We start from the raw sequence: 12,049 nt of genomic DNA, 5'->3' as shown, positions 1-12,049 counted from the left end.
CAGTCTGGTTTGATGGACATCCACTCGAGCCTTGCTCGGGTGCTGCACGGAGCACAACCCATGGCCGCAGCCATTTGTCTGGCTGGTGGCGTGAGAGGGCAAAAATAAACCATTCACCTCTGCAGAAAATAAGAAGCCAAGAAGTGGTTGTGTCTGTGCTCCCTGCGCTGGGAGATACTTAGCAAACATCAGGGAGGTGATCTTGGAGGAGGGCTCATGCCAATGGTCTCCTCTCACCAACGCTTGAGTGAGGTCTGGGGTGCCAGCAGACCATGGGCAGCACCGACTCATCAGCTCCATCTGCCTATTAGGCTGGAAAACATTGTCTATCTCAGGCTGGGAGAAGTGGAAGGGTATTTGTTTAGTTAGGGAATTGAACAAAACAAAAGCTAGCTGGGTTCAATAACGATTAATTTTCAGGTATAAGACAGCATAGCAGTGAGGGTGGGAAGGAGAGTTGTCAGAGAGCTCATATTGGGCACCATGTCCGGCACAGCTTGTGGTGTCCCTTGGGATTTGCAGCTTTCAGAGTTGGAAAGGAGCTTTGTGAACATCTCCTCTCCAACACAGCTGAGGCTGAAGGACATGACCCCTAGGCTTGTGTCCCAAGCAATAACTCTCTTCTGTGATCATCATCACCACAAGCTCTGCGGCATTACTGTGAAAGCAGGATGGCTTGGGAAAGGAGAGACAGAAGAACACGTTCTTCCCTCTCAGAGAATTTATTTTCTTTAATCCAAAACACAAACCATTAATCTTCTGTGTGTCAATCCCCTTTCTAACAAGTTGTTGCTATCCCGATTCTTCTCATCCTCCTTTTCTGTTGTATGAATCTTTGCCTTTGTCTCAGCCTGGTGCATCTGCTTGTGTTGACATTCCTGTAACTCTATGCTATTTTGAGTTATTTTCAGATGGCCGCTGCCATTTCCACTCAGTCTGAAGCAGCCAGGAGGCTGGAATATTTGATTTCCCCACACTTTCCTTACTGCTGCACATTTGTGTTGATTTCTGATATGCTATTTTTTATTTCCACCCCAGGGTCCACCAGGTCCCCAGGGCCCCATCGGTTATCCGGGACCACGTGGAGTCAAGGTAAGGAGGACTCTGAAGGAGTGTCCATGGCGTTACTTGTTCAACCCGAGTTCTCTGGCTTATGCTGGAGAACCAGTGGACACACGTGCCCCATCAGGAAGCTTAGGGGCCACCGCTGATCATATTTACCACTCAAGACAGTTGGTCCAATGTCCTCTCACAGGCCATGAGGATTACACATCCCCTGCTCTCCGATAACCCCTTCTACCATCATCCAGTGCTTTGGAGAGAGTTCTCTTTTAATTCTTTGTGAGCGTGGCTCAGTCCCATTCCAATTGTTTCCAGTTTACACCCCAAGTAAATCTCAGCCAGAATGTGAAGCCGTAACAAGGCTCTTTAATAAAGCAAAAATAGCCCGTTACTAAAACAAAGCAAGCTTTTCATGTTCCTGATCCAAAACCTTGTTAGCTGAAGCTTGTGTGTCTCAGCGATATGCTTTTTCACTAGACTGAATTCCAGCTCTTTCCTTGCTCCCGCTGCCGGCAGCGCTTGCATGCTGATAAGGAGGCGGTGGGTATGTTATTCCCCATTCAGCTCTGGCTCTTATGCCCGTCAAGATGTATCAGTACAGGTGCAGATGCATCCTGCATCCCAAAGGTGCAATGAATCTGCAGGGATCTGTGCTAGCAGGTACAAACACAGCTTGGGGACCGACTGTACGCGACGTTAAGCCTTCTTAAACCCACATGTATATTTTCTCGGTAGCAGAAACCCATTTGCCGTTCTGCCTTCGAAATATAAGCGGGATGTATTTAGCCAAAACAAGCTTTCATCTCGTTTCTTGCAAGGTTGCAGATTGAGACGTAGTAGTCCATTAGGGAATGGTTTGCTGTGGTGTTTGCTGCTAAAGTGGAACTGTTCCACATTAGAATGATCTAGAGAAAGTGTGTCAGGCACCGAACCCATTGTGCGTGCAGACAGGTTTTGCTTCCTACAAGCAGTGTTCTACTATCTGCACAAGCCTCCAGTTCAGGGGGAAAATAATGCATCTAATTGGGTTTGCAGCTATAAATAATTTTCAGATCTTGCCTTGCTTACCAGAACCCTCTCCTGCTGCCCAAATTTTGTTGTACTTTTAATTCTACTTTTTCTTAACATGCTAAAGGGAAGAAAAAAATTTAAATACCCCAAGCAAAATATTCTTCCTCAAGGAAAAAATCTTCTGCTTTTTCTCTCAGAGTTGCATTGCACAGTGCAGCTGGTGTAGATACCTGAGGGTGAGGTTTTATCCCAAGAGGTGGAATAGATGGGAAGCATATAGAAGTACAACAGATTTGGGCTCATGGGTATAGCAGGGGACAGATCCTGACCACGCTCAGCACCTCCACGCCTCGGTGAAGCTTTAGAGGGCTTCTGCACTGTGTCATGAATGCCCACACCAGTCATGTTGCTTTTCCCCCCCTCGTTTTGGTGCCAAAATTGTACTTTAAAAGAAAAAGCACATGCACAGAGGGGAGCGCCTTCATAAAAGAGCCAAGTGTGACCCTTGGGGGTGTTGAGCACGGAGCTGCTACCCGCTGCAGAGCAACACGGGAAGCTCTGACTGTGTGCTTGGAGATTTTAAAAGGAATTCACTTCCCAAGTGTCCATGCACAGCTCGAGCACCGTTTTTTCTGTCTATATTTGAGTGAGTTCAGTGTCCTGGCAAGGCAGTTGTGGAAAAGGGTTTTTTTTTTGGAAAATATGAGCAGAAAAACATTTCGTAGTGAGTTTTAACACTGGAAATGTAATTCCTGGGCAGGGAATGGGCGGAGACCACCAACCCCAGCTGCCAAATCGAGTCAGCAGTGGGTCAGGTACCCACTGGTGACCCAAGAGCCAGGCGTCAGGGGCTGATAATTAATTGGTTTGGAACAGCACAGTTTGCAGAGATGCTGCTGTCAACATCAGAGGAAGTAAAAATCACTATGACAAATGATTCTTTAGTCTTCAGCTTGCTTATACCCTTGTAACATCTTGTTTTATTTCCTGCAAGGGAGCAGATGGTGTTCGTGGATTGAAAGGCACTAAGGGTGAAAAGGTGAGTTAACACTGTGCATTCGGATTGATTTTCTGAAGCCTCCGGTGATGTTTGCAGACCCCACGATGCTCCCTGTGACATTTTCTCCTGTACAGCGGGGTTTCCCTTAGATGAGCAGAGGGGGCTGAGCCCCCAAAGGACTGATAACCTCTTTATGTTTAGAGTGTGCGCAGGCTGGGTCTGGATGCCAGCTATGATGTTCTGCCACATCTTGGCTTGGACCTGGGAGTGATTGAGCCTCTGTGATGTGTTCGGGTGGAACCAGCCGTTACCGATAGCTTAGTGCCCAGCATTGGGGTGATTTCCTTCCGATAAAATTTGCAGCTTGAGTGATTTGATGGAGCTGGAGGGTTTGGGGGTGTTGCAGCTGGGTAGGAGAGTATGGGATATGCTGCCCAGCCTGGTCATCAAAACAGCCGATGAAACCCAAGTCGGTAAGAAAGTCAACGCAGTCTCTCTCTGCATATCCCAAACGTGCAATTGGTTTCTCCCAGAGGAAGAGTAGGAGGTGGAAAAAAATCTTCCCGAATCCCATAAACAGATTCGTGTTCTTTCATTCCTGCCCCAGTACTCCGGCAGAAAATCCAGCAGTTTTAGCTAGGGAATCCTGCCAGGGACTGTAAAAGTCTTTCTGGAAACTGTGTCTTGATTGTCTATGAGAACTTTGCTGTAGGATGAAATACATTATTGATTTGAGCTCTGCAATTAAACCTTCTTAGCTGAGAGAAATACTGCAACTGTCCTAGAGGTTGCCTCAAAGCATGATGTGTAAAACATCCTCCATGAAAATAAAACCAGTTGTACTTCAGAAATAGTTAGTTCCTGATACTGGCAAGATGTTGGTGTTCACATTGGGCCAGATATGTTTTGTTGACTTGCAGTCAGGATAGCATGTAGGTAATACTTGCTGTGACCCCTTGGGGGACCTCGATTGTCACAGCCTTGCTGGGTTTTCACGCGCATTTGTGCACGCCAAAGACTTACAGAAGCCGACGTGATGGGCAGTTGGGGACCTAATCGTGTCCTGTCGGGTAGAGGCCATACAGTGAGGCTAGAAAAGCCTTTTATCTTTTTCCACTTATACACCTTGTCTTTTTTTTTCCTCCTCTGCTCTTTAGGGTGAAGATGGCTTCCCTGGCTTCAAAGGGGATATGGGCATCAAAGGAGACCGGGTAAGAGCGTGTGACTGATGTGATCTGGTAGTACTTTGTCTTTCAAGCCCATGTGTTATTGTGCAGATGTGGCTTGGGGAGACCAGTGAGGTGGGCTCTTGTCAGAGTCCTTCTGACGTGTCTGATGCTGAGGCAGGAACTTGGGTGTTCCATGTTCATGTCAAGTACAGCAGTTGTAAATTGCTGGATTTGCTGGTCCCACCTCAAAGGTAAGCTAAAACCAAGTAATACCAGAGGGCCCTGTCTTGTTCCTTTGACTGTGAGGGTACTGTGTGATACAGCTGTGTTAAGTATTTATTTCCAGTACCTCTTTTTCCCCATAATATCAGATCTAGGGTCTGGTAGGCATCTCTCTTCAATGAGCCTAATGCACCTCCATACCACCAACATCAAGTGTAAAGTTACTGGGAATGGGCTTTAGCAGAAACCAAAGCAGCGCTGTGAGAACCGCCGCGGGTGCGGTTTGATATTCGGCTGGTACTGTTAACAGCAGGGCAGGCTGGTCACAGAAGCTTCTAAAATCCACAGAGCATGTCGTCTCCTCGAAGTGATGCATTGCCTGGGGCTTTGTGTCCCTCCAAAACCTCCTAGTGATCAAGAGAGCTCTGTAGTCCTTCATCCTTGTGTTTAAAGGAAAAATGTGTGCCTCGAGTGAAGGCTTGTCAAAGTCAAACCAAATCAGCCATTTCTGCTGGCGTTTAACCCTGAGGAGTTAAAGCAATTGGAAGCTTCTCCAGCCCCCCACTTCTTGCCAAGAAAGAAGGACCACAGGAGGCATCTCGGGAAGGCGACTCCTGTCCTCGCCAAATGCACATAGACATAAGCTCCTTCAAGCAAAGCTCACAACTCCAGTTCCCACCAGTAAACTCTTTGTGTTTGTGATGAGCAGTGAAAGTATGAGGGGTAATCAAGAACCTCAGAGATAAATCAGCCTGCACCCAGCTTCTGGTGAGCAAGAAGAAGGCTGCCTGTGTTCTCAGCGTGGAAGCATATCCAGTTACCCTGCATGACAAAATTACAGTTGTTTTGTGTGCTGAAGTCTGCGGTGCCACAACAATTCACGTTAATAGCTCGGTCCTCTCCGCTCTCAGATTTCCTAATGATTTTCAACACAAAAGCTCCAGCCCCGTCTTTCTTCTCTAGTTGCCCCGGTTCAGCCCTCAATTAAACACTTCCCAGGTTTTGCTTGCACATCAAACTGCGATTTTGGAACCAGGAGATGGGTAAAAGGGCACTTTGCAATCAGAGCTAATGAAGGATGTTTTGGTGGAGAGGTGCTGTGTGTAGATGGGATAATTGGGCCACGGGATTTTGTTGGCTGTTGTTGGAGATAACGGCCAGGCTGTGTGAATGAAAGCTTGGTGCTCTAATAACGCTCTGCAATTTACTCAATGACAGTCTCAGCTGAGCCTTTTGGTGAAGACCAAGAGTTGCATTCGCAGCTCCATGGAGTATCTGATTGCAGCCAAGAGGGAAGTGCTGTCAGCAAACACAGGCTCTGGGACCTGCTTGCCTCATCAATGCTTGTCTTGTAATTAACAGGGGGAAATTGGACCTCCTGGTCCCCGGGGTGAGGATGGTCCAGAAGGTCCCAAAGGTCGCTCTGGCCCTAATGGAGATCCTGGTCCTCTTGGTCCTGCTGGAGAGAAGGTGAGTCTCAAGGATGGAATCGCCCAGGAATGTTTAACAGCAAAACCCACTTTTCTTTGGGGTGGATCTTGGGTGGGTGGCCAGGCCAGTGCCCTCCATTGGTGGGGGGTCAATTTTAGGGCAGAGGGATGAAGGCGAGCTGTAGATGCTTTATGTGAAGGCTGGCCTGAGTTGTTCAACACAAAGACCAGAGGGGACCCAGGGGAGATGGTTTTATTTCAGAGGTGTGAATTGAGTGCATTGAGGGGTTGGTCTCTTTGGGTTTATCTGCTTGGGTGCAATGCCTTGGCAAAAAGATCAAGGGGGAGAAAAAACAAAGGAGAAAATGGGAAGTATCATGGACTGCAGGCTAATTTCTAGGTGCATCTAATTGAAAATGTTTACAGTGCTCACTCTGCATCAACCCTTAGGGCTTCCCCAAGGAGGACAGAGGATGATCCAATGCCCTGAGAGCTTTATTCCACCCATGTCACATCTGCCTTGCTCTTGACTTCTCTGTACTTGGCATCTCCCCTTTCTTCTGGGAATATCTGCGGCTGCTCACGAAGTCTCTCTTGTCCACGCTAACACACTTTTATTTGTGTTTCAGGGAAAACTCGGCGTGCCAGGACTACCCGGCTACCCGGGCAGGCAGGGCCCAAAGGTAACTCGGATGGGTTCAGTCCTCGAGAGGTGCAGCGTGTGCTGGGAAGGCAAGCGGCCACCAGCCAAGCTCTGGTGGTGGGGCTGTGCAGAAAATCATAGAATATTTTGGGTTGTAAGGGACCTCGACAGGTCATCTAGTCCACCCCACTTGCAGAAGCAGAGACACCTCCCACTGGGTCAGGTTGCTCAAAGCCTCATCCAACCCTGGAGCCTTCTCTTCTCCAGGCTGAACCATCCCGACTCGTTCAGCTTGTCCTCATACGGGAGGTGCTCCAGCCCTCAGATCATCTTTGTAGCTCTCCTCTGGACTTGCTCCAACAGGTCCATGTTCTCCTTGTGTGGAGGGCTCTGGAACTGAACCCAGTACAGGGCTCAATCCCCCATGGATGGGATGAGGTGGAACAGCAGCATTTTCCACTTCACAGTCCTTCCTTCCAACCCATGCAGGACAAATTCATAGATGGGTTAAAATCGCTCCCAGCCCTTGGCTGGTGGGAATCGGTGACTGCATCTGTGTTTCTTCCATCTCCTGCAAAGCGATGTGAAGAGATGCGGTGGGACAGGGCTGCACTGCACAAAGAGATGCAGAACTGCTTTGGTGATGGGTATAAAGAGACTCAATGTGAGCTTTCATGCTGGTAATAGGCTTAATAACCCTTCTCCTTGTATCATGTTTTATATCTTCAAGGATCCGTGCTAGTGTTGACTAATTAATTAAGTAGAATAGGTAATGAATCAGGGCCTCCCTGAAATTAAAATGCAAACATCTTTTGCATCTTATCTCCACGCCCACCTTCATTTGAACTATTTTTAACTGTTCTTTTTATATTAAAACTGTGAATTCCAGTGCTGCAGCCTGGTTTTCGAGGCCCTGGAGGCTTTGGGAACTTATGTTTTTGTTAACTTTGTTTTGTTTTTTTTTTAAGAATCATATTTTATTATTTATGTTCATTGCTTGAAAAAGAAAACACCAGGCTTGTTTAACACTAGAGACATAATTATCTGAAAGAGATTATTTCCTGGTTGTGGTGTTGATGGTTTATTTTTTAATTTGCGTTGTCTATCTGGGGTAGGGTGGGTTGGTTTTTTTTTTTTTGGCATTTCTTTGACTAATTCATATTTTAAAAGCAGCAGCAGCTATTCTCCAGGCACTCACATCAGAAAGGAACAAGGCAGGAGTTAAATTTTCATGTGCAACACAGTGACTTAGGAACTAAAACCCAAAAGCCTGCCTGTTCCTCGGGCACCCAATACAACTTGGGCCTTTGTAGGGACTCCTAATGAGGCATAGACCTTATTTTTTGTTATTTTTGGAGGAAATTTTTCTTCTGAGGTCATTTGGGGTCTGTCTTCGTTTTTGTTTTTTATTAAAGGAAGGTTAAACCGAAGCGCTGGGAGGCGTAGACATCACTGGCGCTGGCTGGGGTTATTCCAGGGCAGCGGGCGCCTGGCGCGGGTGGACAGAGCTGCCCCTTTCAATGCCTTGAACCTCTCTCTCTTTCCTCTTCCCTCAAGGGCTCCATCGGCTTCCCAGGATTTCCAGGAGCCAATGGAGAGAAGGGCACACGGGTAAGAACCACTTTGTTTAGCAGCTTTGCCGGGTTTTTTCGTCTCCAAAGAAAGATCCTTGGGCAGGATGGGGGGAATGCTCCGTTGCAGCAGCTGCTGGGCTGATCCTCTGGTTGCTTTTGCACAAAGAAGATGCTCCAGGAAGGGTCATCCCACCCACTCACAGCCCAGGAGAAGGTTCCACAGGACGGGTGAGAGTGTGGAGCAGGCCAGAAGCTCCTGATGCTGGCAGCTGGGAGAGGAGGATGCTCTGCAGAAAGCAGCTTTCCAATTAAACCCTGGAAATGTTTCCCTCAAGATATTTTAAGAGATTTCTCTGAACCTGAATTCTTCCCGTGCTGTCAGACTTTGCTCAGGGCACAAAGAGCTTTTTAATTAACAGTAATTATGAAAGATGGGTGAATCTGTTCAGAAGCAGCAAGAACCATCTTTAGGCTGACTTGAGATTCAGAACGCATAGCTGAAATTGTGCTTACGAGTTCCTCCTTTCAATAAGCAGAGCTATATGAAATTCCTAAACACTCTTAAAATGTGGGAGCTCCGTCCTCCAGACTTGTCTCTACCTCTCAACCCACCTCCACAGACTTTGCTCCCAGGCAGGGATGTCTAAACACGCTGGTGATGTTCTTATTTTGGGGAAGAAGTGCTTGGGTTGGGGGTTTCAGACTGCGAATATGAAGTCATCTTCTTGCACCAGCTCTGCTCACGGAGACAAAAAGGGGGAGCGAGGAGAGCAAGTGGAATTAGTTTCCTTTTTACTCTCATTTAAATACAAATGACTTCTAACAGACGTGTTTGGTAGGAGCCCAGAAAAATATAAATCACTTTGCTCTGCATTAATATCAGGCCACTGAAATTTGGTTTATAACCACCTCCCTTTTTTTCTTTTTCCACTGAGTAATTTTCATTTCATTCTGAACTACAGATGCCGCAGCCTCTCCCTTCCCTCTGCTCTGGCCGGGCGGGAGGAGGGAGGCCATGAATAAGGCAGCTGCTACAACAGCCTTGAATTCACTATAGCCCTATAATTACCACCCGCCTTATCAAATATACAGCAATAAAATCCTTGAGCTGGATTTTTGGGTGATGTAAAACAGAGCATTGGCACCACAGCGGAGCAGAGATGTGCTGCTTTGCATCCCCGAGCATCCGCATCCCTCTCACTCCATCTGCTCGTTTTATTCTGAGGGGATGGAAAGCCAGACTGCTGGGATGGGAAACCTTTCAGGGAGGAGAAGCAGGGACAGGGAGCTGGTTGTTTGAGATGGGAAACCCTCCGTAAGGATTAGGGTGGTTGAATTTTAGCAATGTCCAGCCTGAAGGGGACTGAGGATGGAGCAGATGTGGTAGGAATGGGCCCAACTTTAGGACCAAGTCAATGCTAACAAGACAAGGAAAGACAAAATCAGTGGTTTATTCTCTTTTATTCTAAGTGAGCCTTGTGCTCCTAGGAGAAGATAGTGAGGACACTTACGTTACACCCCTGGTATGCCACATTTCTTCATCTGGAAACTGAAAGGGGTTTTTGCATTTCAAGCCCAGCCTGGAAAGAGATAGGGCAGCTCACGTTGTCCTGGCTTGGGAGCTGAGATACATCCGGGGTGTGCTGACACCTCTGCACCAGCAGCCCCCAAACCTCTGATTTAAAGGAAGGAGGCAGGGACTTGGGGAGAAATTATGTTCTTTTTATGCGTGAGGAACAGGGTCCGGATTTCCCTGACCCCTAAGGGGAAGCACAGTCTCGTGCACGTCTGTCAAATAGAAATAAGTTGGTTTATTTTATTATAATTTTAATTTTTTTTCTCTCCAAGGTGTGATTGGAGAATTTATGCCATTCCACACTTAGTCCAGCAGCATGTGCTCTTTTTATTGATGCGCTCAAATGCAAGAGAGAGAGATAGAAGATTTTCTTGAACAAATATCTCTTTTACTCTAAGGAGCCCAGCATGAAAGTTTTTTAAGAGTAGGAAAACCACTGATTTTCAGTAACTGTTGTGATATATTTCTTTCTTTTTTTTTTTTTTCCTCCTAAATATCTGATTTTAAAGAAATGGAAAACAAATATATGCTGAATGATAGACTGAGCTGGGATCACACTGCACAAACCGAATGGAAGACCATCAATTTAATTTAAGCCTTGTTGAGTTAGACTTGATAAATCCTGCTCTGTTTCTCCCGAGACCACTACGTTTGCTATTTTATGGGCATGTCTACGTATAGTCAAGAAAGAGCGTTTCTACAATTTGCTTTCCCAGTGTGTTGTGGCATAGCCCAATTTGCCGCTGAAACAACCGAAACCCATTTGTTTCTCTTTTCTTTTTACAAGGTGTTACTATGATGTTGTTCAAGGCAGTTGTTTGTGTCCAAAGTGATATGAATCACGTTTCTCTTACAATCGTCATAATCTAGGAATGGAAATAAGCTTTCCATCTCATTATTTCAGCAATGCAAGTAGTCTTCCCAAGTCCTTAAATTAAAAATAGGTGAAACCCAAAGGCACCAGAGCAGCACGAGCAGATCCTGCCAGCGCCGGCAGATGAATTTTGGTGCCGGCAAAGCCTGTAGCACTGAAGCTCCCCAAACCTGAAGCTGTTCAGCTGCACTAAAGTGCTGGCAAAGTTAAAAACGGGGGGAAAGAAGGATGTTTGGGGTTTTTGTAGAAGTATAACTTGTTAAATATTGGGGTGGTTCTGCTAAGCGGCTGCGTGTTGCAGTGCTCGTTCCCACTCTGCTGCCCGCACCTCGGGTGAGCTTGCTGGATGTTTTTAAAACCTGATCTGAAAATCAATAGTTAGATGTGAGTAACTGGTTTTATTTTTAGGGCTAATGGGCCTCTGCCATTAGCACGGGGTAATAGATCTCCCTGCTTGCCCAGTCTGACACAGCCTGGGGGGGTGCGTGGAGGCACCAAAATCCAACCATTTATTTGGGCGCCTAGAAAATAATCTGAATTTAGATGCCTTTCCCTCAGTATCCTAGTTTGAAAAATATAGGTCTGTGTACATTTACAGTGCTATATAAATTCTTCCCAACAGTACGGAGTGCTGCATGCATGATTAATGATAGCAATAAGCGGGAGAAAATTTTGCTTAAAAATAGAATTGAAGATGAAGGAGTGCATGGGGCTACCTGCAGGGAAAACGGCACACGCTCCTCTCCACCTGCACTGAATTTAACCTCCCATAGCTAAAGGAAAAGCAGCTGGAGTGCTTTAAAATTATTTTTGTAATTAATTAAAAGCAGATATGCCAGCAGGGTTTATTAAATGGAGCCGCAGAACAGGGAGGATTCAGCAGGACTAATTTTAGTAGCTTGAAGAAAGTTGATTGTAAAGTTTCCCAGTTCCTCTTTGTACGTTTGCCTGGTTAATAAGTGCCAAATAGGAAAAGACGGGATTGTGAGATGATGGATTTGGGGCAGAAAATGGCAAGTGATATTTTAAGCATTCTGTGTTCCTTATGGAGAAAGCAAGTGTTTCTCTCCCCTCCTTTACCAGGCGATGGGTAACAACAGCGAAGTGCAACTCCAAAGGGAAAAAAGTTAAACCTACTGGGTGTTTTTAACAACTTGACACTAGCCAAAATAGCGTTTTCAGGGAGCAAGCTCTAGGCCATTAGTTTTCTTTTAGGGGCAGGGTAATGGAGCTTAACGCACTGCCAGATTTAGGACCCAGCCGTCTCTGTCTTCTCCCTGTCAGAATTAATCACAGTCCCCCATTAGAGGAAGCTGAGTGCATCTGTCAGATCTCATAAGCCTGCTGCTTTGTCGCTGCTGCAAAACAATGTCTTAAATTACTTATTTAGCACAAAGTTCACCGAGACGAAGGAAGATTTGTAAATATGTGGGGCAGCTTAATTGGCTTGTGTGGCGTAGAATAGCTGCTCAGAGCGGGAGCCCTGCT

General features: G+C 46.4%; 1 protein-coding gene across 2 annotated transcripts in view; it reads left to right on the top strand.

Annotated features, from left to right (window-relative positions):
• COL5A1 (collagen type V alpha 1 chain) overlaps positions 1–12,049 on the top strand; it is a 154,743-nt gene that overhangs the window by 108,543 nt on the left and 34,151 nt on the right. For both annotated transcript variants that reach the window (XM_009569507.2, XM_009569506.2), the window contains exons 27-32: positions 1,039–1,092; positions 3,068–3,112; positions 4,231–4,284; positions 5,827–5,934; positions 6,524–6,577; positions 8,095–8,148. In XM_009569507.2, the coding sequence (XP_009567802.1) occupies positions 1,039–1,092; positions 3,068–3,112; positions 4,231–4,284; positions 5,827–5,934; positions 6,524–6,577; positions 8,095–8,148 (369 nt within the window). The remainder of the gene's footprint in view (positions 1–1,038; positions 1,093–3,067; positions 3,113–4,230; positions 4,285–5,826; positions 5,935–6,523; positions 6,578–8,094; positions 8,149–12,049) is intronic.

This window comes from Cuculus canorus, chromosome 19 (assembly GCF_017976375.1).
Source record: "Cuculus canorus isolate bCucCan1 chromosome 19, bCucCan1.pri, whole genome shotgun sequence".
Classification (NCBI taxonomy): domain Eukaryota; kingdom Metazoa; phylum Chordata; class Aves; order Cuculiformes; family Cuculidae; genus Cuculus; species Cuculus canorus.
Note: the sequence above shows the minus strand (reverse complement) of the source record. Positions and strands in the feature narration are given on the sequence as shown.